Here is a 27,916-nt window from a genome sequence, read left to right as displayed (position 1 = left end):
CTTTCTATAAGGCAGTGGATTCCCAAACATTGGGTTTTATAGTTTTAGCTCTTATATTTAGCTCTTTAATCCATTGAGTCAATTTTTGTATATGGTGTGAGGTAAGTGTCAAACTTTATTCTTTTGCACATGTCTGTCAATTTGTCCTGGCGCCATTTGTTGGAAAGACTGTTCTTTTCCTACTGAACAGTCTTGGACTCTTGGAAAAAGTCAGTTGACCATAGACATATGGGTTTATTTCTGGCCTCTCAACTGCAGATTCCATTCATCTATATGTTTATGCTTATGGCAGTACAACATTGTTTTAATTACTGTTGCTCTATAGTAAATTTTGAAATCAGAAGTGTGAGTCTTTCAACTTTGTTCTAGTTTTTCAAGGGTTCCATGCAATTGTAGATGCATTTTTAGGGTTGAGAAATTCCCTTCTATTTCTAGTTTGTTGAGACTTTTTAACATGAAAGAGAGTTTAATTTTGTCAGATGCCTTTCTTCATCTTTTGAGATGATCATGTGGTTTTTGTTTTTTATTCTGTTGACATGGTGTATCACATTAACTGATTTTCAGAATTTAAAACAATCTTGCATTTCTGGGATAAATCCCACTTGGTAATGATATCTAGTTCTTTTTATATGTTGTTGGATTCATCTTGCTGGTGTTTTGTTGAGTATTTTTATGTCTGTATTCGTAAGAAATATTGGTCTGTAGTTTTCTTTTCTTGTGATGGCTTTGCCTGGTTTTGGTATAAGGATACTGGTACTGGCCTCGTAGAATGAATTGAGAAGTGTTTCCTCCTCTTCTGTTTTTTGGAAGAGTTTGTGAAGAGTTGGTATTAATTCTTTTAAGTGTTTGGTAGAATTCAACACTGAAGCCATCTAAGTCTGGACATTTATTTGTATATAGTTTTGTTTATTACTAATTTATCTCTTTACTTATTACAGGTCTATTCAGATTGTCTATTTCTTCTTGAGTCAGTTTCAGTAGTTTGCATCATTACAAGGATTTGTCTATTCCATCTAAGTTATCTAATGTTTTGGCATACAGTTTTTCGCAGCAGTCCTTTACAGTCTTTTTATTTCTATATGGTTAGTAGTAATGTTCACTCTTTCATTTTGGATTCCAATAATTTCAGTTCTCTTTTTTTCTTGGTCAGTCTAGCTAAAGGTTTGTTAATTTTGCTGATCTTTTTGAAGAGCTAGTTTTTCATTTCATTGATTTTCTTGACATTTTTCTATTATTAACTTCATTAATTTCACTGTTATCCTGAATTTTGCTTCTGTTTAGTTTGGTCTTTTTCCAGTGTCTTAAGGTAAAAACTTAGTTTACTCATTTGATATCTTTCTTCTTTTTTAATATGGGCATTTATAGCTATAAATTTTCTTCTAAACACTAACTTACCTGAATCCCATAAGTTTTGGTATGTTGTTTCTTTATTTTCATTTATCTCAAGTATTTTCTACTTTATCTTAATATTTCTTCTTTAACCCACTTGCTATTTAGAAATTTAATTTCCACTTATTTGTGGATTTTTAAATTTCTCTCTGTGTTTGATTTCTGATTTCATTCCATTGTGATCAGACAAACATACTTTGCATTATTTCTATCCTTTTCAATTTATTCGGATTTGTTTTATAACCTAGCATAGGCTCTATCTCAGAGAATGTTCCATATGCTCTTGAGAAGAATGTACATTCTGCTGCTGTTTAATGGAGATTCTATAAATATTTGTTAGGTCTAGTTGGTTTACAGCATTCTTCAAGTCTTGTATTTCCCTACTGATCTATTTCTTAGTTGTTCTATTCATTACTGAAAGTGGGGCACTGAGGACTCCAACTATTATTTTTGCATTGTCTATTTTTCTCTTCATTTCCGTCACTTTTGTCATTATGTATTTTGGTGCTCTTATTAATTGCATAGATGTTTATAATTGTGATATCTTCCTGATGGATTAGCCCTTTTTGTCCTTATTTGTCCCTAGCAACATTATTTGTTTTAAAGTCTACTTTGTCTACTTGTACAGCCATTACAGCTTTTTTTGGATGAAGTTTGCATGACATATGTTTTCCATCCTTTTACTTTCAATTTACTTGTATCTTTAAATGTAAATGGTCTCTTCTCTAGAAAAAAGATAGCTGAATACTGTTTCTTTATCCACCCTGACAGTCTCTGCCTTTTGATTGAACTGCTTAATATATTTACATATAACATTATTACTGATATATTTGGATTTGTCTGGTATTTAACTTATTTTCTGTATGTCTCATGCCTTTTTGGTTCTTCCATTCCTCCTATATTCCATTTTTGCATTAAGTAAATATTTTATACTGTAGCATTTAATTACTTTGATGATTTTTCCACTATAAATTTTGAATTATTTCTTCAGAGGAAATAATTCAATAATTCCTAGGACTTATTTGTCATATACCTTATCAGTACACTTTCAGATTTATACTAACTTAATTCCAGTGAGATATACAAATCTCAATCCCATATAGCTCTTTCTCCTATTTCTCCCTTTTAATCATATTATTGTTATAAATATTACAACTATATTACAAACCTAACATTATTACAAGTATTACTTTACATAATTTTATGTGTTTTAAATAAGGTGAGAGAAACAAAAGGAGAAAAAATTTGTGTGTGTGTGTATGTATATATATAGCTTATTCTATATTAATCTTATTATTCATCATTTCTGGTTTCTTTATTTATTCCTATAAATTTGTCTTACTATCAGGAGTTATTTCCTTAGCCCAGTGCAGCTTTCTTCTCACCCACCTCCTTTGTGCTGTTATTAGCAGATATATTACATTTCTATATGTTATAGGCCCCCATAGCATATGGTTTTGTACATAATATGCACATTGTTTTGTACAATTACTTTTTGAATCAGTTAAGATAAGAACACATTTATACTGTCTTTTATAATTACGTGATTTCCTTTACCAGTGCTCTTGTTTTAAATGTGTATTTGAATTACCAGATGGTGTCACCTTCAGTCTGAAGAATTTCCTTTAGTATTTCTAAGGCAGGTCTTCTAACAACAAATTCTCTCAGCTTTTGTTTATGTCGGAATGTCTTTATTTTGCTTTCACTTTTGAAAGGTAGCTTTGTTAGATATAGAACTTTGGGGTGACAGTATTTTTTGTTGAACACTGAATATCTTATCTCACTGCCTCTGGCCTCCATTGTTTCACATGAGAAGTCAGTTGTTAATTTGTTTAGGGTTCTTCTGTAAGTGATGAGTCATTTTTCTCTTGTTACTTTCAAGATTTTTCTCTTTGTCTTTGTCTTTCAGCGCTTTTACTTGACATGTCTGTTTGTGGAATTCTTTGTATAATCCTATGTAGAATTTGTTGCACTTTCTGGACGTGTAGATTAATGTTTTTCAATTAGATTGGGAAGTTTTCAGCCACTCTGAGAATTTTTTCTACTCCTTTCTCTCTCTCCTTTCCTAGTGCTTTCATTTTGTGTATGTTGGTGTGCTTAATGGTATCCCACATTTCTTTACCACCTCTCCTGCAACCACTGTTGCACTCTGTTTGCTATCTCTATTGTTTTGCCTTTTCCAGATTGTCATATATTTGAAGTCATATGTAGCCTTTTCAGATGGTTCCATTCACTTAGCAATATAGATTTTAGGTTCCTATATATCTTTTCGTGACTTGATAGTGCATTTCTTTTTAGTGTTGAATAATATTCCCTTGTATGGTTATGCCATAGTTTATTCATTTGCCTGTTGAAGGACTTCTTGGTTGCTTCCAATTTTTGGCAACTGTGAATATAAACATTCACATGCAGGTCCTTATGTGGACATTCACTTTAAGCTCATTTGGATAAACACGTGGATTGTGGTGGTTGAATTGTATTGTAGGACTGTGTTTTAGCTTTGTAAGAAATTGCCACACTGTCCTCCAAAGGGGCTGTACCATTTTGCATTCTCATCAGTAATGGAATGAGAGTACCTGTTGCTCCACCTCCTCCTTAGCATATGGTGTTTTGAATTTTAGCCAATTGAATGGTGTGTAGTAATATCTTACTGATGTTTAATTTGCAATTATAGTGTCTTACTGATGTTGAAATTGCAATCAGAAGTATTTACTGATGTTTAGTTATATATAGCTAAATATTGACATATAGCATATGTCAATGATGTTTGGCATCTTTTTATGCTGTTTACCATCTGCATATCTTCTTTGGCGGGGTTTCTGTTTAAATATTTTGCCCATTAATTTTTTACCTTATTATGAGTTTTAACATTCTATGTATATTTTGTATACCAGTGCTTCAGCAGATACATACGTATTATGCAAATATTTTCTCCAGTCTGTGGCGTGTATTTTCATTCTCTTAACAGTGTCTTTCACAGAGCAGAAGAGAACAGGAGGTGGCCTGAGCAAGGGACTGAGCCAAGTGCTTGTGGAGGGCTCAGGTTCTGGACCGTAAGACGCGATTTCCCATTGGCCCACTCCGGATCTCTGAGGCCACTCCTGACGGCAATCGCCATGAGTTCTCCAAGTGCTAATACGAAGGAAACCTGGATTCGGCCGCTGGGAGACACAGGTGGATCTCAAAGGTGGCTGTGCGGCAAACGACTGACACCTACTGGCGGCGTCAAGATCTGCAGAAAAGGAGAAACGCGGAAATCCTCAATCAGCTGCCTTCCCGACTGCTAGTGCCACAAATGCCATCCAGCCGGCACAGATCCACCGGTCCAGATCTCCAGTCCTGCGCACCTGCGAAAGCCGCCCGCACTCACTCCGCGGGGTGCGGATAGTGCTCCCCACTCAGACTCCGGGGATCCCGCGGGCCGACAGATCTGCGCCGGGGCCCTGAGCCCCCTGAGCCTGTACCTTCGAGGCCGGTAATAGTCGGAGCCTGGAAACTGTGCACCCACTCGATTCCAGCTCTGCGCTACTTGGTGAATCCGGACCACAGGGTCCCAGACAGCCGCTGCCGACGCCAGGGGCGAGGGGCAGTGTGCTTCCTCTCGAGTTCCTCTCCCCGCGCCAAGTACTGCAACTCGCTGCGGAGAGAGCAGAGGTGTGACCGCCCCGCTGAGGTCTCAGAACAGCAAAGCAAGTTACTGGGACTGCCGAAGTCCCGCGTGTCCCCCTTTCCCGCGGGTGCTGGGCCTGGAGAGTGCTAAGCGCCCTGAGACTCGCGCTTTCCTAGCGCGTGAATCCCAACCGTCAACCGAACACTGCGCTCTTCGACTCTGTCCGATTCTGCAGACGTCCGAAACCTCAGAAGCCAAAACCTTGCTTGAAGTCACTGACCGCGCCCCATCTCTCTTCATGGGCAGTTTCCTGAGCAAACTGGGACTTTCGCCCTCGTCCCCAGCCCATGTGCGCACCGACTTGCCCGAAAGGCCCACGAAACGCCGGCCAACTCAGCCCCTTCACCAAGTTCATCGGGTTCAGTTCGTCCACCGCGCCCACCCTGCCCCACGGTATAGACCTGTGAGGAGGCGGCCAAACCTGGATCCTGCCAATCCAACCACGTGGCTGGCCAACGAGGCTTGGAGGCGCTTTCCCATGAAGAAGTCCCAGAATTCCCCCATGGGGCCTCTCCCTTCAGACTGGTGGGAAAGTTACTTAAAGCGGACTATTTGGTCTCTTCGACATCCCAGGCCAATTTGGAGCCCAGTGACCATCAAGATCACTCCTCCTGACCAGAGAGTGCCCCCTTCCACTTCTCCTGAAGATGTAATTGCCCTTGCAGGACTCCCACCCTCTGAGGAGCTCTCAGATCCATGTTCAAAGGAGACAGTGTTCAGGGCCCTCAGAGAGTGCAAAAAAGGGAAAGGGAGGTTGGAAGAACCACTATTCCCTGAGAGCTTGGACAGTAAGAGAAGGAGTCCAGAGACCAGACCATCCGCATTTAAGCCCCTGATGAAAAGTGGAACCCTCACTTCTTTTGTGCCCAGGCCTGGGCCGCTGAAGAGAAGTCTCCACTCCTGGGGCTCAGATCACAGCTTGACTAAGAGGCCCAGTTGCTCCTCCATGAGCTCCTTGGCCAGCATATACAGAGGTGGCACCCTCAGCTCCAAAAGGAATGCTATTTCCAGCTCTTACAGCTCTTCCAGAAATTTCTCAGACCCTTGGAAGAGAAGTGTTCCCAGTGTATCATTTGAGACACCAGAGTGGCCAATAAAAAAGGAAAAAAGTTGTCATCGGCCTTACTCTCCAGTCCCACTGGTATCAGATTTTCAGTCCCTAGGAGCATCTGAAAGTTCTGGGCAGCAAAACCAAAAGATTCCACAGCTGCCATCTAGCCCTGAGAACATGGTGTCGGAGATCCCACCTCCCCAGCTTGGTTATGCAGTCTCTGATGAGGACTTGACTTTGGGGAAGAAAGCTGAGCTACAGCGGAGCAACAACGCAAGAGAAGATACAACTGAGGTCACCACAGACCCTGTCCCTGAGACTTGGCTTGCTATTAAGCCTTCCCTATCTCTTACTCTGCCTTCTTCAGGAACAGATCTAACCCAGGGGGCAAATCCTCAGTTGGAAAACTTAAGAAAAATGCAGGAGTCTCTAGGTCCACTGGCCTCTCTACAGTCCACAGGAGAGGCAACCAGTGTGGCCCATTCTCCTTTGAAGACACCCAGCCTACTGACCCCACCTGGGTGCTCACAGTCAGAGCTCTTTCCAGGCACTTCTCCAGACTCAAAGCCCACAGCTACTTTCATCCTGCTGACCCCCACCTCTCCCACATCACCAGTTACTGACACCACCTGGCAGCCTTCAACCTCTCAGGCTGACAGGTTTCCCATGCCCCCAGACCCATCTGCACCACCCACCATCCAAAGTACTTTGCTTGGAATGGTGAGTAGCCCAACATCCCATCTTTCTGCATCTGCACCTCCTGATGCAACTTCTGCTCACCTCATGTTAAAACCGATTTTGGGGCCGCTGAACAACAGCGAGATTGGAAGCTCCTCATATTCCAGAATTTCAGTCACAGCTGCAGCATCTTCAATCTCTTCCTTCTCCACAACTCAGGGTACCTTAACTCCTACCTTCAAGCCTATCTTTGGCAGCATAGATCCACTTAAAACTATGCCCATGATAGCTCCTTTCTCCTCCAAGCAGACCCCTCCTCCATTTACTCATGCTTCTATCCATCATTTCCATGGCCTGGTCAAGGCCACCTCTGCGGTCATGTCCACCACCCTAGCCAGCACATCTAAAGACTCTGTTTTTAAGCCACCTTTGGATTTTGGTGTAGTGAATGTTACCAGTGCTGTAGGCAACACTTATTCTGTCCCTTCCACTTGCGACACTTTCCTGCTTGGGACTGCTCAGGCCTTCAGGGGCAACTTCACCCCAGCCACAGGATTCATTTTCCCACCACACCATCATCCTACAATTCCTACTGTGCACACAGTCACCATCTTTACCCAGGTCCTTTCCAGTGCTGTACAGATATCCCCTAGAAGCAGCACTGCTAATTTCAGGGGTATGGGCAGCCCTCTGCCTGCCTCTGCCCTAGTATCCACAAACTGGCCTGCATCAACCCCCAGCATCTCCAACCTGACTCCAGCAATCACAAGTCCGTTGGGATCAAGCTCAAGGCCACCTTTCCCACTATCCCAAGGAGCTAATCCCCAGCCTGCATTTGGTGCCACAAATGGACAGAAACAAGGGCCTTCCCAGCCAGCCCTTATGCCAAGTGTCAGTAGCTCTTTTCTTTTTGGGAGCTCAGCACTGGCATTGCCAACCCCCGTGCCAACTCCAGCTCAGCCAGCCTTCGTTAGTACCACACAGTCAGCCTTGGGGTGTTTGACACCCTCAGCCTCCACCACTCAAACCCCTGCCATCACCTGGTCAGGCATTGGCAGCATTCCAGCAGGTTTTCCCATTAGTCAAGCTAGTACAACTGGGTTTAGAATTGTAATTCAGACCCACCAAAGTGGGGCTTTTGGCTCAGTGTTTGGCAGCAGAGCCCCACAACCTTTCGCTTTCGGGGGATTCGTGACCCCTATGGACTGTGATGAGTCTGGGATCAGAATGACTGGTTCAGACATGAGCTCCACCTCTGGAGCTTTCAGCATTGGAGCATTGCCTAGTGGGACCACTAGCACCATGATCCCCTTTGGAAAAGGCTGGAGCCAGAACACTGAAGGCCTGCCCAGCCATAGCACAGCTTTTGCCTTGGGGAGAGCCAGCATTTCTGCAAGAAAGACTATGGCCCCCATTGCTCAAAGCACCCCAGTCCCTGGACAAGCTAAGGCAGGCAGCAGTGTTGGCTTTAGGATGCCTTTTCCACCTGCCCAGGGCTCTGTTGGGAGAGGATCTTTTAGATCATCAGCCTCTTCATTTTCCATTGGCACAAAATCAAAAACCTCAAAGAATTGGAAGCAAGGGCATTCCCGAAGGCATCATGCCTACAAGAAGTAGCCTGTGTTCCCTGTCACTTGCACCCTGATTTGGACCTCAGTATTGTTTTTGAAAAACCTCAGTGTCTTCCAATTTTCTAAAGTAAACATAGTCCAGATCTAAAGTTGGAGCTTTAGATGTTCACACTGTGTGTCCTAATCTACATCCTTGAAGAACGTGAAGGACTAAACCATCTAGTGGTGACTGCAGATTGAGGCCAGGTGGCACCAAACCCACTGGACTTGAACAGAACCTCGCCTTCCCCTTCCTGTCCACTCCTCTCTGTGTCAGGTGTGCAGTGTGCACAGCAGCAGGATCTATAATATCCAGACTTTCCAAACAAGTTGAATGTCTATCAATTAGAACATTTTTTCGTACATCCCACCATCCCTACTGCTGGTAAACACTAGCATGTTCTCTGTCACTCACTATAGGTTGTCTTTTAGAGAGTGTCACTTAAATGGAATCAAACAGTATGTAACCTTTGGAGACTGGCTTCCTTCACTCAGCATAATGCCACTGAGATTTATCCAAATTGTTACTTACATCAATAATTTATTTCTTTTATTGCTGATTAAAAATCCATTTTTAATTGTGTTCAATTGTATGAGTATACCACAGTTCATTTATCCATTCACCTGTTGAAGAACATTTATTTCCATTTTTTCTCAAAAATAAATAAAGTCACCATAAACATTCATGTTCAGGTTTTTGCGTGAACATATGTTTTCATTTCTCTAGGAAAATTTCTGGGAGTGGTATTGCTGGGTCATATGATAAGTGTATATTTAACCTTATGAGAAACTGTCAAACTATTGAGTTAATGACAATCCTATGAGGTAGGCACTGTTTCAGTCATTATTTTGCAGATGGGGACAGAGCAATGAAGAAGCCAAGTAGCTTGTCTAAAGACACACAGTGAGAAAGTGACAGAGGCATGAATTGTGTCTAGGGTGTTGGCAAGGATGCAGAGAAAACATTGTACGTTGGTGGTAGAAATGTAAATTAGTACAGCCATTATGGAAAATGGTATGAAAGTTCCTCAAAAAACTAAAAATAGAATGGCCATAAAATGCCCCAATCTCACTTCTGGATATATATTCAAGGAAATTGAAGTCAATGTGTTGAAGGGATATCTGCACTCCCATGTTTATTGCAGCATTATTCACAACAGCCAAGATATGGCATCAACCTAAGTGTCCATCAATGACTGAATGGATAAAGAAAATGTGGTATAGATACACAATGAAATATTATTCAGCCTTAACAAGAAGGAAATTCTGTCATTTGCAAAAATGTGTAAGATGAACCTGGAGGACATCATGCTAAGTGAAATAAGACAAGCACAGAAAGCAAATACCACATGATCTCACTTACTTGTGGAATCTAATGTAGTTGAACTCGTAGAACTAAAAAGTAGAATGTGGTTACTGGGGTTGGGGGAGAGGAAGGGAATGAGCTGTTGGTCAAAGGGTACAAAGTTTCAGATAGGAGGAATAAGTTTTGAAATATATTGCACAGCAAAGTGACTATAAGTCAACAAAAATGAATTGCCTATTTCGAAATAAGAGGGTAAATTTCAAATGTCCCACCATAAAAAATGATAGGTAATTCAAACTCATCTGGGTATGAAAAAATAAAAAGGCAAGGGAACATATCCAGCACGTGATTTAATTTAATTAACTAGCTTGATTTAATCATTCCACACTGTACACATATATCAAAACATCAAAACATCACACTGCACCTCATAAATGTAGACAATTATGATTTGTCGATGAAAAATAATATTAAATTTTTTAAAAAGAATTGTTGCTAGGTAGTTTGGCTCCAAAGACTGTGCTCCTCACCCCTCACTATGGGACTTTCCTGGAGTGCAGGATAGTGGTAAAAGTATACTATAGTCCAAATCTAGGCTGACACACAGCTCACCTCACATAAGAAAGTTTCTCAACCACTCTGGGCCTTTTACCTAATTATGAAGACAATAATAGAGAATAGCTCATAGGAAAATTAAGCATGTTAAGCCCTTAGACTAGTACTTGTACACAGGGAGGAGACAATGCCTCTTAGCTGATAGTACATTCCACGGTCCTCTTTCTGGACACCCAACACCTATGATGTCTTTAACTTTCCTCAGCGTAGAAAGTGTGATATAAATGTGGGTTATTTTCAATCTACAGCTGGAAGGCAGTCATTTTCCTTAGTCAAGAGTTCATAACCTAGGAATGGTTCAATTGCTTCAGCTCTCTTTTCTGGATCAATAGCAGACACTATGCTAGTTAGTCTAAAGAATGTCAAAAATGTGTTTACAATGGTAAAATTAGTGATATATTAATCAATAGACATTGAAAAGAGGTCATGATAAAAATACATCTATACAAGATGCGGGCTAGCTACACCAGCCATAGTCCAACAAAATATAACACAAGCCACAAATGTGAGCCAGGTATATAATTTTAAATAGTCTAGAAGCCACATTAAAGAGTAAATAAATGGGTGATATGTATTATTTAATATACTCAAAATATTATTTTAACAATTAATTTGAAAAAAATTATCATTTTTTTCACATAATGTGTAAAAAAATCTGTTGTGTATTTCACATTTACATCACATCTCAATTAAGTCCAGCCACATTTCTTTCCTTCTTTTTTTTTTCTTTGGTTAGAGACAGGTCTCACTCTCTTATCCAGGCTGGAGTGCAGTGGTGTGATCTCGGCTCACTGCAGCCTCGACCTCCGGCACTCAGGTGATCCTCCCACCTCAGCCTCCCAAGTAGCTGGAATTACAGGCATGCTCCACCATGCACTACTAATTTTTTGTAGAAACGGGGTTTCACCATGTTGCCCAGGCTAAGTCTAGCCACATTTCATGTGCTCAGTAGCCACCGTAGAGTACATGAATAGCGCAGGTCTAAAATGTTTTAGAGATGCTTCTTATCCTGCATCAGCATGGCATAAGAATATGGCAAGACTTACAGCTTGCTCCCTTAAGGAGGGCACCCCAGGTTCAATACTCAAAGATTCTGTGTTCAGCAATTATATTACAAGTCTTCTTATTGGCTGGTACCCTAGCATAAGGAAACAGAATAACTCCCCTTGAATGATGTTGTGTTTACTTCAAGTGAAACTTTCAAGCAAGATACGACTGGATTCTCTAAAAGAGAGAATGCTGGAATTTAATAAAATTAAAAGACTGGTTAAAGAATAGCTATAAATTGTTTGGTGCCTTTGTATGTGTGTCTATATGTCTACCTATCTGTGGGTTTGTGTGTGAGCATCTGCCTGTATGTGTTGATTTCCCCACCAGTAGTTTTAATTGACTTCCCCACCATTGCCCCAGAAATAGCCTGACTCTCTTTACTCATTTTCCAGGGACCTCAAGATACAGTCTCTGCTCCAGTCCTGGACTCTCATAGTTAGTACTGCACTTGCCCAACCACTCACAACAATGCATAAAAGGAAGCCAAAAAGAAAAGCATGTAGTTGGCCAGGCGCGGTGGCTCACGCCTGTAATCCCAACACTTTGGGAGGCCGAGGCGGGCAGATCACAAGGTTAGGAGATCGAGACCATCCTGGCTAACACGGTGAAACCACGTCTCTACTAAAAATACAAAAAATTAGCCGGGCGTGGTGACGGGCGCCTGTAGTCCCAGGTACTCGGGAGGCTGATTCAGGAGAATGACGTGAACCCTGGAGGCAGAGCTAGCAGTGAGCCGAGATCGCGCCACTGCACTCCAGCCTGGGCGACTGAGCGAGACTCCGTCTCAACAAAAAAGAAAAAAGAAAAGAAAAGAAAAGCATGTGGTCTTTATGCAGTAGTTGCAGTCAGCCACAGAAGAGACCTGTCCCCAGTCTGGAGATCTTTCTTTGCCTCTGAAGTCCAGACCCATGGTCCAAACAGACACGTTTTCCTGAATATTGAATGAATCAGCACCTCAATTAAACAAGAAATATTTCTTAGTTTTCTGGAGCTCCATTTAATTTCTTTTTTTTTTCTTTTGGAATTAATACATTAAAAGGAAACTTTCTTCTTATTTAGGAGAATGCTTTCAAAATCGATCAGAGCCAGTACCCCTATTAGGTCCATCATTCTGTCATACATTAGGGGTTATAAACAATCCTGCCTTCCTGGGAGGAGAGTAAGGCTCGGCAAAATAGTGTTTTGCATTGAGGGGGTGTTATCTGTGGGAGGCACAGCTCAGGTACTTTTTCCAAATAGTGCTAGGAATTTCCTCCTGCTCCTACGGACCACTTCATGGCTCTACAACTTTGTTTAGGAAGTTGTCCTTTGATCACTTTTGCCTTAGCTCCCTGAAGTGTATGTAGAACATACTTTCCTTTTTCTTGCCTTCTTTCTTTCCTTTCTTCATTTCTGCTTTCACTTTTTTCAGTACTTTATTGAAGTATACTTTACATACAATAAAATGTAAAAAAAAAGTATAGAGCTCAATGAATTTTATATATGTATAATTTCATGTAATTATGAAATTACACCATCCAGATCAAGACTGAGAAAATTTCCAAATTGCGTTGCGTTCCCTTATCAAGTCAATACTGCATCCTGTAAGCTAAGTACTGTTCTGACTTCTATCACCAGATGTTAGTTTGCCTGTTCTTGAACTCGATAGAAGTGAAATCATAGAGTATATCCCATAGTGTGGCATTTTTGCACAACATTATGGTTTTGAGATGTATTTATGTCATTTTAAGGTTTATTTGGGTTGGATGCGGTGGCTCATACCTGTAATCCCAGCACATTTGGAGGCCGAGACGGAAAGTTTGCTTGAGCTCAGGAGTTCAAGACCAGCCTGGGCAACATAGAGAAAGCTCCTCTCTACAAAAAATACAAAAACTGAAAAAAAAAAAAAAAAAATTAGCCTGGTGTGGTGGAGCGCGCCTGTAGCCCCAGCTACTCGGGAAGCTGAGGTGGGAGGATAGTTTGAGCCTGGGAAGCGGAGGCAGATGTTGCAGTGAGCCTAGATTGCATAGCTGCCCTCCAGCCTGGGTGAAAGTGAGACCATGTCTCAAAAATAATAATAATAATAAATAAAAACATTTATTTGTATTAAAAGAGTACTTGTATTGTCACAGAAATTCATTCTTAGAGCTAAATAAGATTCCATTTTATAAATAAACCAGAATTTGTTGGTATGAGGAAATCTGAGCTTACTGATGATCATCTTAGCAAACGAAAGGAGCAAGCCTTTTCCATCCGCAAGCAGAGTGGCGCAGCGGAAGCGTGCTGGGCCCATAACCCAGAGGTCGATGGATCGAAACCATCCTCTGCTAGGGCATTTTTCTTAATGATCACCGTTTCCCAGGATCGTGGGTACCATGATATAATTAAGAAAATCAGATTCTGAAAGTCTCTTTACTTAACCTCTTAAAATTAGTTATTACTCCATCGCCCAACATTTATAAAGGCGTTAATCGTTTTCTTTTCTCATCTGTTCTTGCAATACCTTCCCTTATCACTCATTTCAAAAGAGAGATGACAAATTTAACTTTAATTTCCAACGGATTCGCGTTCTGTCTTCCAGTGAATAGAATACACACCTATCTTTGGTATGTTATGGTTTTACAATTTTCGTACACCCGAAGGAAAAGCATTTTTTACTTCTGCTCATTAACTATACAGTCGTCCTTTGGTATCCGTGAAAGGTTGGTTTCAGGACCTCCTACAAATAGTAAAATCTACCAGTGCTCAAGTCCTTGATATAAAATGACCGAGTATTTGCTTATAACCTATGTACACCTTCCGGCATACTTTAAACCATTTCTAGATTATTTATCACACCTTATATCAGGGGTCCCCAACCTCCCGGCCGCGGAGCGGTACCGGTCCCGTCCGTGGAAAAATTGTCTTCTACTAAACCGGTCCCTAGTGCCAAAAAGGTTGGGGACCATTGTCTTACATGATGCAAATGCTATGTAAATAGTTGTTATATTGCACTGTTCAGGGAATAATGACAAGAAAATTTCTGTACATGTTCAGTATAGGCGCAGGGTTTTTCAAGTATTTTAGATCCGCGGTAGGTTGAATCCATTGCATGCAGAACCCATGGTTACGAAGGGCCAGCTGTTTTGCATTTTTACTTGGGTTAGACTCTCCTGCTCACTGTCACTCCTTTGTAAGCTTCCGCACATGATATGCAAACTTCAGATAAAGTTAATGAGAATGCTTTGTGAATTCTTCTCTAAAGCAATATATGTTAATCATGAAGACACCAGTTTTATCCCCACATACATAAACTAGAGTCATTTGGACTTTATGGGGAAAACAGAAACAAATAAGTTAAATCTGAAATGCTAGGGGGGAAAGTGGAATGCATTAAAACTTTTTTAAGTTTATGCATCAGGATTCAATAGCAAAATAGGAGAGGGGAGTCTTAGTAAGATATTTGCAATTTCTGTTGTTGTTGTTGAGGAAGTGGGGTATTTTGGGACTACAGGCGCGCTCTACCACGCCCACCTAACTTTTTTTTTTGAGACAGAGTTTAGCTGTTGTTGCCTAGGCTGGAGTGCAATGGCGCGATCTCGGCTCACTGCAACCTCCGCCTCCCGGATTTAAGCAATTCTCCTGCCTCAGCCTCCCGAGTAGATGGGATTGATTACAGGCATGCGCCACCACGCATGGCTAATTTTGTATTTTTAGTAGAGACGGAGTTTCACCATGTTGGTCAGGCTAGTCTTCAACTCCTGACCTCAGGTGATCCGCCCACCTCGGCCTTCCAAAGTGCTGGGATTACAGGCGTCAGCCACCGCGCCAGGTCTATGTTTTGTATTTTTAGTAGAGACGGGTTCGCTATGTTGGTCTCGAACTCACGGACTTAAGCGATCCGCCCGCCTCGGGCTCTCAAAGTGCTGGCGATTACAGGAATAAAACCCCGCGCCCGGCCCTGAGAAAAAAATTTAAATTAAAGCCCTCTTTAGTAAGTCGTTATATATGGCAAAACAAACAAAAAAAGTATATAAATTATTCTGAACAATGAGCACCCTAATTAATGAGAATTTACACACAAAAAAATGACTCGGACAAACGGAAATAAGATGATGAGGGGAACATGTTTTGTTCCTTTAATCTTGCTGCTTTGAAGATGTTCTTATCTGGAGACCTCCTAGGCCTACAATCTTCTATTTATTTTTACCCACTGACTACCAAAAGCATTTTGACTAAATCTCCAGTCATAGGAGATCAGTTTATACCTACAGTGCGTGTACACATTGGGATACTGTGAAACAGAGTGAATAGGGACGATATCTATTAACTTATAAGGAGCAATTTCTAGAAGACATTGTTAAGTGAAGAAAAAGCAAAATGCAAAGGAGTATTTATAGTACTATATTACTTTCTGAAGTGCAAGAAAAAAGGGAAAATAAGAAGACAGACATGTAGAAGGAGGATTAAATCAGGAAGCAATGAAGTCAGTTACCTAGAAGCATAGTGGTTGCTGGACGCTGTGGCTCACACTTTTAATCCCAGCCCTTTGGGAGGCCGAGGCGGGCGGATCCTTGAGATCAGGAGTTCGAGACCAGCCTGAGAGAAAGGGCAAAATCCTGTCTCTACAAAAATGAGCTATTCTGGAGAGGTGGGAGGGTGGCTTGAGACTCCGGGAGGTGGAGATTACAGTGAGCTGAGATCACGCCACTACATTCTAGCCTGGGCTGGTACTCAAGTGAATACCAAACCATAGTATACAAAAAGAAAGAATCAGACCATGTTACTTTTAACTTGGGGCAGGACGAGAATTACAAACAAATCTTGGACTCTTTTTAATTGATTTTGTTTTCTGTTGTAATGTGGACAAAGCAATTTTGAAGCAATTTTAGGTGTATTATAGGATAGGGCACATGAGTAAATGTGTTGATTTACTCATTTCAGTAAATCATTTCAGCCACTATTCTAATTGCAGAAGAGGATCATACAAATAGGAGATGCTGGGAAGGCAAAAAAAAAAAAAAAAAAAAAAAAATGCCCCTCAGGGGAGACATTAGAATTGTAAATATCCGGCCCGGCGCGGCAGCTCACGCAGGTGCCGGTAATCCCAGCACTTTGGGAGGCTGAGGAGGGCGGATCACCTGAGGTCGGGAGTTCAAGACCAGCCTGACCAACATGGAGAAATCCCATCTCTACTAAAAATACAAAATTAGCTGGGGATAGTGGCACATGCCTGTAATCCCAGCTACTCGGGAGGCTGAGTCAGGAGAATCGCTTGAACCCAGAAGGTGGAGGCTGCGGGGAGCCAAGGTCACGCCATTGCACTCCAGCCTGGGCAACAAAAGAAAAACTCTGGCTCAAAAAAAAAAAAAAAAAAAAGTGAATATCGTTGGGTACTCATAATTATTAAAATATGCATATGTATGTGCATAGGCATGTATATGTGCACATGTACATATATGTGTGTCTATTTACATATTATGTATGTGTGAGTATACACATGTATTTCCTAGATATTGTTGATAAAATGTTCTAGAAGCAAAGGTGCCTTAGAAACAGTAAGTACACCTAGACCCTGGATATTGGTCTCTAATACATTCCTCACTAAAAGATCACCTCTAGGCCGGGCGCGGTGGCTCACGCCTGTAATCCCAGCACTTTGGGAGGCCAAGACGGGCGGATCACGAGGTCAGGAGATCGAGACCATCCTGGCCAACACAGTGAAACCCTGTCTCTACTGAAAATACAAAAAAATTAGCCGGACGTGGTGGCGGGCGCCTGTAGTCCCAGCTACTCAGGAGGCTGAGGCAGGAGAATGGCGTGAACCCGGGAGGCGGAGCTTGCAGTGAGCCGAGATCGCGCCACTGCACTCCAGCCTGGGCGACAGAGCGAGACTCCGTCTCAAAAAAAAAATAAAATAAAATAAAATAAAATAAAATAAAATAAAATATCACCTCTAAGAAATAGGAGACTTCAGGACTGGGACAGGGTAAATGCAGTAGAGCCTAGAACAATTTGTTATGCCAGAAATTAAGAAAGTTTAAGAAATATGGTGGAAGAATGTCACATGGTGGAAGAGTGTCACAAGGACAGAGTACTCAGCTTGAAGGGGCTGCCTCTGACAAAATCTGGGTTATATGGACTACCAAAGTTATTAAAGGCAATAATGGAATTGTAAACCACTGAAAAATAAGGTTTTATGAGTCCATACTGATAATAAATACATAAATAGATGTTAAAGGGGGACTATTTTTATTTATTTATCTATTTATTTATTTTTGAGAGAGAGTCTCATTCTGTCGTTCAGGCTGGAGTGCAGTGGCACAATCTCGGCTAACTGCAACCTCTGCCTCCCAGGTTCAAGCGATTCTCCTGCATCAGCCTCCCGAGTAGCTAGGACAACAGGCGCCCGCCACCATACCAGGCTAATTTTTTTTTTTTTTTTTTTTTTGTATTTTTAGTAGAGATGGGGTTTCACTATATTGACCAGGCTGGTCTTGAACTCCTGACCTTGCGATCCGTCCGCCTCAACCTCCCAAAGTGTTGGGATTACAGGCGTGAGCCACAGCGCCGGGCCAAGGGGGATTCTTGATTACAATAGAATGCCAAAGTAAAAACTGGTAAATATGAAGAAAATTCTGGAGTTGAAAAAAAAACATCATTTTGCAACCAACATAGTAAATATGGTTCAGGTAGGAATTATCAATAGATGCTAACTCTAGAGGAAAATTTTGATGGGGAGCAAGTTATTTGTATGATCTTTAAGCATCTCCCGCAGATTCGAAAATTTTGATGGGGAGCAAGTTGTTTGTATGATCTTTAAGCATCTCCCGCAGATTCCTTATTAGTTGCAAGGGGGAAACTATACACATATATCAACTTGACTGTGTGATTGGAATTAACCTCAGTAATGAGGGGCAGTGTCTCCAGATTTAATAGTCCTGGGAACGACATGCCACGTACATTCTATTCTCTGGGATGCATAACGTGAACCCAATTATGAGGGGAGAAAATCACGCAAAGCCCAAACAAGAAATGTTCTATGTTTTAAAAATGTGAGCAGTTACCATGTTCTTCAAAAAGTCAATGTCATAAAATACAAAGAAAAGTTGTGAAAATGTTCCAGGTTAAAGGAGACTAAACGGATATGGAAAACACCCAATTCTAGACTGATTCCTGAACTGGAGGGGGGTAAATACTATAAAGGATATTACTGGTCAATTGAAAAAAATGGAATACAGGTTAGAAAATTCATAAAAAAATTATATCAATGTTAAATATATTGAATTGGTAACTATATTGTGGCTATAGCACAAGAAAATATTCCTTTAGGAAATACTCACTTAAATATTTAAGGGCAAAGGAACATAATATATATAATTTACTCGTAAATGTTCTGGAAGACACACAAACATACACAGATATAAACATATACAGAGAGAGAGAATGAACGTTAATAGGTGAATCCTGATAAAAGGTATATGGGTGGCCTTTATACTATTCTTATTCTAATTTTTTTCCTTAAGTTTGAAATTATTTCCGGGTAAAAAGTTTTAAAAGGCTGAGTGCAATGGCTCACGAGTGTAATCCCAGCACTGTGGGAGGCCGAGGCGGGAGGATCACATGAGGTCAGGAGTTCGAGACCAGTCTGGCCAAAAAGGCGAGACCCTCGCCTCTACTAAAAGTGCAAAAATTAGCTGCGCGTGGTGGTGGGTGCCTGTAGTCCCAGCTACTCGGGAGGCTGAGGCAGAAGAACCGCTTGAACCAGGGAGGCAGAGGTTGCAGTGAGGCGAGATGGCGCCACTGCACTCCAGCCTGTTCGACAGAGTAAGACTGTCCAAAAATAAAATAAAAAAAAAAATAAATAAATAAAATAAAAATAAAAAATAAAAAACATTTTAGTAAAAATTTGAGGAAGTAAAAAGATTTAGTATAACGAGCATTCAACTTCCCATCAACCAGCTTAAACAATTAGCAATATTTTGTAATGTTTTCTCTATTGCTCTCCAACACCAACTAGTATTTTGAAGCAAATCCAAGACAGGAGATTCCAAAGCACTTTACTTTGACAATAAGCAAAGGTACACATTACTCGTTCATATGTAAATAGAAAGGAAGGTGACACACAAACTTCTGTTAATTGTTCAGAGAAGGAGAGGGTATCAGTGTCTGACCAACAACTCCTTTGGTTCTTTCGCTTTGCAACAGGAGGCACTATGTGAGTGGAGCAAGGGATCCATTGCACCATGCGGACATCTTGGCTAAGAGCCCTTCAGGTGCAGGCAATGCCCGCAGCCCACGTGCCGGATGTAGTAAATTGTAATCTAAGAATGGAGAATAATACCACTCAGATCCACAAGAATTCCTTTGAACCTCGGGAGGAAATAAAACTGATAGATGGTCGAGAGAAATGAGAGGAAGCAAAAGGAGGAAAGCTCTAGATAATCTATATAACTTTTCTGAGAGCAACTCAGACCTGCGAAAGAAACCTGGTTACCCTCTTGAAGAAAACGGTCGACGAAGGTGGGATTCGAACCCACGCGTGCAGAGCACAATGGATTAGCAGTCCATCGCCTTTACCACTCGGCCACCTCGTCCTTCGGGCGATATGTTGTTTTTGGGATACTGTTTTAAGGCTTGCTTTTGACGAAGCCTTGCAGTTTAATTATGGTGATATGTTGATATGTATTGTAATGTCCTTCAAACTGTGGTCTCCTTAAAGAATTCTTACGCAAAACAAGTTCTTTCCACCTTCATATGGAGAACCTTTTACAGTTTAATGATCCTGCCCAGCGCCCGTGTGTCCAGTCTTGAGTGTCATCGTTCCTCCGTATCCATTCTCGCTTTCCAACTACAGTGAATTTTTTTTCTCCCCAAGCTCCATGCTGTCCTTCTTCTCATTTTCTACCCGCAGCACTCTTTTAACTCTTCTCTTTGCCCTCACTTCACCTGCCTTAGTTCATTACTCATTCCTCAGATCTCAAGTTAGGCCTTACAGCCCTTCTTACTGAAGGCTAAGTAGCTGAAAATTGAGGCGGCGGGGTGGGGTGGGGGGGGGGGGGACTCTTTTTCTGTTGCTAATGTATTTCTTTTCTGTTTCTGCCACAGAATTTTATCCCAATATTATGTATTTTTATGCTTAAAGACCCTATCATAACTCACAGCAACGGAAAATACTTATATAAATTGAAACCTCTAATTTTTTTTTATTTCCATTGACCATAAATCCCCGAGTTTCACCGTTTTTCTTCTGGTTTGAATTACCTTTACATTCAATGGTGGCACACAATAACATACACAAATCAACAATTTTGGTAAGTAATTTAGTATATATGAAAAGTAGAGTTGCATTGGAAATGCATCTTTTAGTGAAATGGCTGTTAATATTTTTTTCTCCATCAATTCATTGTCCGCGGATAAATACTTCTTATAGCTGGAATAAGAAAGGTTCAGTGGAATTAACAACAAAAAGATCAGTAGATTGTGGTTTTGAATAAGTCCGAGCCTTCCAAAAGGTGTTTTTATGATCATTTAAGGTGCATTATTTAAAGTGGAATCTTCGACACATTCTCATTACGTTTATCTAAATTAAATAAATGGTAGCAATAAATAAAAGTGATGGCGAGCAGGAGATTTGGGACGACGTAAAATATATAACTTTACGGATATCCATATTTGTATTTGTATTCATATTTGATAAAAGTCCAATAATTTTCCTACGAGTCTCAATAATTGTAAAAAAATGAACACACTAACTTTCCATGGCCCAATATGTACGTTCCGTTTTGTTAAAAATGGAATGTTATTAGTCGGAAGTAAATGAGGAATTTGTCAGTTCCTTCATAAAATCGTGTAAAATACGCAATTGAGACACACATCTCTGTGTCTTGTTTACAGAAGACTTTGGAGACACCAGCATTTCCAGTTGTTCTGTCACGGTAAGATGTTATCTAAAAGGTGAGAATGATTTGCAGGGTAAGATGGAAGCAGGGAGCATTCACATCCCATAGGGAGCTAGTGCGCGGTAGGGGAGATAATTTGGGGAAATGTTTCTTTGTAGCCTCTAGGATCTCGTGGTCTCCGGCCCAGCAACCCTGTCGCTAAGCTTCTCTGCTGCACCGGGCGCTGGCTTCTCTGACATTCCTTAGCGCAAGAGCTTTTTCCTAATCACATTCCCTGCCTTCTCTCCTCGCTCACAGCTTTCTTCTTTCGTCCCCGCCTCTCTCCAAAACCAAACCGCCCCAGCAATTTCCGGGTGACTGAACTTCTACAATCTGTCTAAAAGGGTCCGAGCTCTGAAACCCCTTCTTCAGGAGCTGGTCCATGCCCAGACTTGGAAATGCCAAGAAAGCCGAGTTGCTGAGCTCCCAGCAATGAGCTCAGGGAACCCTCACTAGGAAACGTTGCGGGATGTTGGGGGTTGGGGAGATTGGCGGGGAGAGGGCGTAGAGTAAACTCTGTTATCCTGGGACAGGGAGTCTTTTCAGCTCATTTCCCCCTCTTCTTTGTCCAAGTAAAACTTGCTTTTGCAAACTCGAAGCAGCATCTATCTCTATTGACTATTGGCTATCGCCAGTTGTATCTTTCCCGTCACCTGTTCTATCTGCCCAGCCCTCACAAGTTGAGCTTCTATCCCCTTGTGGTCTTGTCTGAGGACAGTTTTCTCTCGGCTTCGGCTACTGTCAGCTCTCCCAGACCCATTTAGTGGGTAAGTCCTTTCCTCAGTTTCCACCCCAGCTTTTCTCTGTCCGTGACTATCACCAAATTTCCTTTCTCTCTTCTCACTAGCCTCCTATCTAGTGTCTCCTCACTTGTTTGCAGATCTTTTCTGGAGACTTTGATTTCCAATTCCAGCAGGACTCGAGCGACTGCCTCGTGCATTTCCTTTTGAGGTTTCTCTTTTCTCCAAAGAACAAATTGTGCGCAGCAAAAATAAAGTTATTATTTGGTTGGCAGCTAAAGATCCTCCGCTCAAGAGATGTGACATGGAAATACCAGGAATAAAATTTGATCGAGTGATTTGTATGAGCAACAGTATAGATTGTGGAGAGACGATGGGGATTTGACTGCAGAGGACGGAAACTAAGGTTTCACTGAGACTTGAACTCGGATTACTGGATTCAGAGTCCAGAGTGCTAACCATTACACCATGGAATCTGCAGCTAAATCAGTATTTCCTAAAGTCATAGGAAACACCTATTTCTCCACCTTAGGTTCCTTCCCTCCGCCCCATAGTTTGGGTGATGGGTGTATTCTGCTTTTCCTCTTGGAGGATTAAGTCAAGAAGACGCTTACCTGCCACATGCCTACATTCAACACCTTTTACACCAGAGTCTTAATGGAAAACGTTGACTTCCAAATGTCCGGAGTCCTCTCATCCTAAACCACTCCTTTCAAGTGGTTTAGGAGCTTGGCGCCCCGGGCCTCGGGCCTCTATTTCATTAATGGAAAACAAGAGAGATTGTTAAACAAGACTGTGTGCCAGGTGCCAGGCACACAGTATGCCAGGTTACCGTGTGCCAGTTTTTGTGACAAGTGTTTTCTATTGTTACCTTACCTGTGAGGCTCACAACCACGCTGTGAGATGGGACCCATAATCTCTATTTTACAGGTGAGAAATTTGAGTCAGATACCTGAGATGCTTTACTACTTTTCGTTATAGATCTAATTATTTTCTCAAAAATCGTTTTTACCAGGGTAACATGTAGCGTTTTTAAGGACACGTTATGGAAAGATTTTACCGAAGTCACAGGGGAGCCACTTTGCTGTTTACAGACAACTGAAATAAATGCACTTGAACTACTGGGTTAGAGGAAGATCCCAGCAACCCTAGGATAGCAACTCAGGGAAAGAAGGGGAAGGGTAGACAAAAGTCCCTCTGGAGTTTCCCAGGACAGTGCACAGCTCCCCTGGTCCTTCCACTGCCCTTCACCAATGAGAAATTTGTGCAGGGTAAACTTCCAAACGGACACAAAGAAAACTCCCTGCTTCTCCCTCGCATATCCCTTTGTGACACACACAGGACCCCATGTGAAAACACAAACACAGACACAGACACACACACACACAGAATCGGTTTCTGTGAACAAAACAAAACAAAAAGTCTGTGTTCCTTGTTTAAAGTGATAGCTTCCTCACAGGACAATGCTGTCTGTCAGTTAAATTCGAAACGGTTTTCAGAGACATATATCCACAACCTTCTAAGAATTTATTCTCTTTATCTCGTGTCTCCACAATTTGAGAAAGAAGGTAGGTTTCAGGACTAATTTGGAAGGAAAATCTGAAACCAAATAAGCTTTTTTTTTTTTTAAATGCCAGTTATCTTTCCACTCCTTGAATTCTTCCCCACCACCCCCCTTTCATTAAGCAGGCTCCCAGTCTTGGGAGGTCTCTGCTCTGAACAGCTTTCTGTCCCCAACCCTTATCCCTGGAGGAGACAGAAAGAACATTTAAAAAAAAAAAAAAGAAGAAGATTATTACCTGGGGAGATGTAGCATTTCAGATGATTCGGAAACGAATTTAGGTTCTAGGTTGGTTAAGAAATCGGAACAGTGAATTTGAATCATCGTAGAGCATGAAAACCAAATTTCTCGGCGCGGGTAAAAAACCCATCGGCCCGTACGGGGATCGAACCCGTGGCCTTGGCGTTATTAGCACCACGCTCCAACCAACTGAACTAACCGGCCCGCCGCGACATTATTCTTTTGTTATTCATCTCACCCGCATCCCCGCCCCTTCTCCGCGAAAGTATTAAATTCTTCAACATAATTCCTGTTTGTCTTACAGGGAGGAACAATTTCTTAGTTGCTTTAGAGTCTTAATAGAAATAACGAGAAATTTCCTCTTAACGCGAAAACAAAACAAAATAGCTGTATTCGTAGACTTGAAAGAGGACGCTTAAACATTTCAAACTGTGGCTAACGGCCCAGCAATTTATGGAAATACTTGCTGCCTTCTGAATGTCTAGTCAATACATGCAGACAATGAATCAGATTCGGTGAAATATTAATGAGTCTTTGCTTCGTAAAAGCCGCTCACTAATACAACATACAAATTGGTACCTGAAGGATATTCCCAACGAGTGTGATTCTCGATGGTCCCATGGCGAGATCGTCCCAGGCTTCTTATGTCCAGATCCTCAATTTGGGAGTCTTCCTATGTGTTCCCTCAGATTCCTAAAGTGACCTCAAATCAAAGGTCGCTTCGAAGACCTTGGTATTGAAAAATGCTAGAAATGTGGTTCTAGTCACCATTCCAGGGGCCGTTAAACCCAATCGTTGTCTACTCAGCCATTGTTTCCCAAAAGCATTACCATTGTTTTTAATATCTTTTTTATCGTTCCAGAGATTTTGAATACATAGACAAAGTTACACAAATGTTTTCTTTTTTCTCTTCATGAATAGCGGCATTTTATACACTTTTTAAGTCCCTTGACTTTTTAAATTTTTACTTACAATGTATTTTTGCAACCTTTCCATATCAGAATAGACATGTTTTCTTCATTCTTTTAAAAATATGTACAGTATTATATATACTATACATGTGTATACTTATGTAACAAACCTGCACGTTCTGCATATGTACCCCAGAATTTAAAGTACAATAATTCAAAAAAATATGTGTAATAGTTGGCCAGGAGCAGTGGCTCACGCCTGTAATCACCGCACTTTGGGAGGCTGAGGTTGGCGGATCATCTGGGTCAGGAGTTGGAGACCAGCCTGGCCAACATGGTGAAACTCCATCTCTACTAAAAATACAAAAATTATCCAGGCATGGTGGGGCACGCCTGTAATCCCAGCTACTCAGGAGGCTGAGACAGGAGAATCTCTTGAACTTGGGAGGTGGAGGTTGCAGTGAGTGGAGATTGTGCCACTGCACTCCAGCCTGGGTGACAGAGTGAAACTTCATCTCAAAAAAACAAAAACAAAAACAAAAACAAAAAAGTATAATATTCAATTATGTTAGTATATATCATAGTTTAATGAACAGTTAGTTTAGTTTTCCATCCTGCTATTGCAAACTCTTTACATCTATGAAGATACGCCATCTCTGATATCTGCCATGATACCTTGCATTCATGTGGAAAAGCTGCATCAAAGAGTAGTGCATTGGCAATTTTGACAGCCGTTGTTCCCCTGCACTTTAGAGGGTTGATCCCAATATTCTTTTTCCTTGGCTTGTTTGTTTTAACTATATTGAGCACAAATAGGACCCTGGGCACCTTTCTACCCCTCCTTCTTCCTGAATTACAATCAGTGAAAATGTAGAGAAATTCATACTGGGGAATGTTTATTTCGGGAATATCACCTTCTCTCAATTAGGTGAGACTTTGGGAATGTGATAGAATCAGGTGGCAAAAGGAAGGGGCTGAATGGAGAGCAAGGAGAAGGGCCAGCAGAGGCCTTCTTTTCTGCACCTCAGAGAGAACAACATGGCAAAAACACCTGAAGGGAGAAGAGCTAAGACAGCGTCAGTGTGTCTGGTGATTAAGACTGAGCTGTAGAGTGATGTGCAAGTAGTAGGAGATGAGGCCTGAGGAGGAGAGAACATGTGCATGATGCAGGACCCTCTAGCAGATTATTATAAATAAATCAGGATACTTTACTTGATGGTAAAGAGGATAGGGCACTAAAATTAACAGGCATTAATTGATCTATATTGAGTCTAAACTAAGAACTATGATTACTATGTATAGACCAAATTAAAGATTTTTGAATTGGCCCTACCAACAATGGGAATCCATGGAAGGATTTTAGGCAGAGAAGTCTCATGAACAGATTTGCATTTTGAAAAGATCTTTTTAAGTTCCTGTAACAGACAAGCCCATTGTTACTGGGCCCATGCTTAGCTTCCATCTCTGACATTAGGCTATTCAGTTCATGTAATCAATCTGCCAGCACTGTAGTGGCGAATTATTAAGGCTAGCTGACAAAAACTGGTAGAATCATTCTAGTTAGTTAGTTGTTTAGTTCTTCTGTGGTGGACGCACTCTGGTTAACTTAACATGTGACACAAACATCTTCACACTTTGTGCCCACACATCTCCCCGTCTAGGTTCCTTTCGAGGACCCCAGTGTATGTACATGCCGGGAAACACCCTAACTTTACCCCATATCCACCTGGAACGTCCTTAAGTGGAACTTTGCCATGCTTCGGAGGGAGCCAGGTTCCCAGCAGAGAGTGAGCAACCAGAGCCCAGCCTGGACCTGGAGAGGCGGGTCCGGCGCAATGTTCCATGCAACGCTAGCTTCCAGCAAAAGTGCTACTGCGCATTGACCCGCATTGGAAATGCTGCGAGCCAAAAGGCCATTAAACAAGGCGCCTGCAACCCTGATCCTTGAGGTCTTTGTGGCGATCGGGAGATAGGACCATCAAGGGAAAGGATCGTGGAGAAACAGGCGACGCAGTAAAGTCTGTCCTAATTGAGCTCTCCCTGCAGAATCTTGTCTTACACATATTCCGTCCCCATTCTCTCTTCTTTTCTTCTCTAAAAGTCATGTGATGTTTGAAAATATTGTCTGATAATAAATGAATTGCTGGAGACTGGTAATGTTCACTCAATTGGTCAGGGACTCTTAGTCTAGAAGCGGAGACTTTTACTTATGGAAATCCCCAAGAGCCTCTCTTTGAATAAAGCCAGCAGGCGACAGTTCGCATTAGAAAGAGAGCAGAGACCCCTCCACCCCAATCTCGCCCCCTTTACAGGCAGGCATCTCCTCCTATTCAGAACACTGCTGACAACATGCAGAAAGAAATACCTAATAGAACAGTATTCTGCTTTTGAAAGCTGGGAGTGTTCGAGAGATCGTGCAATGGTGCCATTGTAAAGACGTCCACTGACAAGGTCAGCTAAGGGAATCTTGAAAAACAGAAACACCCCGAAAAATTGCAAGTTGTTTCCGCTCGGTTTTGACCCGAGGACCTTTCGCGTGTAAGGCGAATGTGATAACCACTACACTACGGAAACCTGTGTACTAGGCTGGCTTCCTTCGTTAAGGGAGAATTAAATTTTTCTGTTTCAGCTTTGGTAACATCGAGTTGATTGGCCTTTCCTTTCAGTAAATTATCAAGGTTACCATGCTTTTCTTTACTACAAAGTCCTCCATTAAAACTTTTTTTTTCAGATGTGACTGGAGAATTTAAGAAAATTTACCCTCAGATGCGAGGCTCGTTACTGTGGACGTTGATTTTTTTTTCTTTTTTCTTTTTTTTTCTTTTCACTGGACAGAGGCAGGAATTCATAAGAGAGTGATTTCGTTGTTGTCGATGTTTATGGAAAAAAATGTAAAGAGATGTAATGTAGTAGACAAGATTCTACATAGTGTAAAAGGAAGGGTTGCGGTGGCCAGAATATTGCGAACTTAAGTTGAGGCTCAAAGTGAATGTATCTCCTATCTTGATGACCAGATGTCTGCATTTCCTGTCTGGAGATCTTCATATTGTTCTGGATATATCACGAGGGTAAGCATGTTTACAGAATTTGGGAAGGGCAGAGGACTCTCAGGAAAGTGGAAAGGTTCTATTGTCTATCAAATACCTCTCTATACAGCATTCAATTTGTGTAGTTAATTAGTGTCTCACTGTGATGG

At 41.5% G+C, this 27,916-nt stretch overlaps 1 protein-coding gene and 4 non-coding genes across 5 annotated transcripts; 2 read left to right on the top strand and 3 right to left on the bottom strand.

Moving 5' to 3' along the window:
* Positions 1–5,138: 5,138 nt before the first annotated feature.
* Positions 5,139–9,090, top strand: POM121L2 (POM121 transmembrane nucleoporin like 2). The gene has a single exon (XM_054490562.1). It carries the CDS (start codon positions 5,298–5,300, stop codon positions 8,403–8,405), a length of 3,108 nt encoding a protein of 1,035 aa, XP_054346537.1. The 5' UTR covers positions 5,139–5,297; the 3' UTR covers positions 8,406–9,090.
* Positions 9,091–13,606: 4,516 nt separating this feature from the next.
* On the top strand, positions 13,607–13,678 carry TRNAM-CAU (transfer RNA methionine (anticodon CAU)). Its single transcript has one exon. It is a non-coding gene; the product is annotated as a tRNA-Met (tRNA).
* A 6,164-nt stretch (positions 13,679–19,842) lies between these two features.
* On the bottom strand, positions 19,843–19,924 carry TRNAS-GCU (transfer RNA serine (anticodon GCU)). Its single transcript has one exon. It is a non-coding gene; the product is annotated as a tRNA-Ser (tRNA).
* Positions 19,925–23,939: 4,015 nt separating this feature from the next.
* TRNAI-AAU (transfer RNA isoleucine (anticodon AAU)) lies at positions 23,940–24,013 on the bottom strand. Its single transcript has one exon. It is a non-coding gene; the product is annotated as a tRNA-Ile (tRNA).
* Positions 24,014–27,221: 3,208 nt separating this feature from the next.
* Positions 27,222–27,294, bottom strand: TRNAV-UAC (transfer RNA valine (anticodon UAC)). The gene has a single exon. It is a non-coding gene; the product is annotated as a tRNA-Val (tRNA).
* Positions 27,295–27,916: the final 622 nt, after the last annotated feature.

Source organism: Pongo pygmaeus, chromosome 5 (assembly GCF_028885625.2).
Source record: "Pongo pygmaeus isolate AG05252 chromosome 5, NHGRI_mPonPyg2-v2.0_pri, whole genome shotgun sequence".
Taxonomy (NCBI): Eukaryota; Metazoa; Chordata; class Mammalia; order Primates; family Hominidae; genus Pongo; species Pongo pygmaeus.
This window is presented reverse-complemented; position numbering and strand designations above follow the sequence as displayed.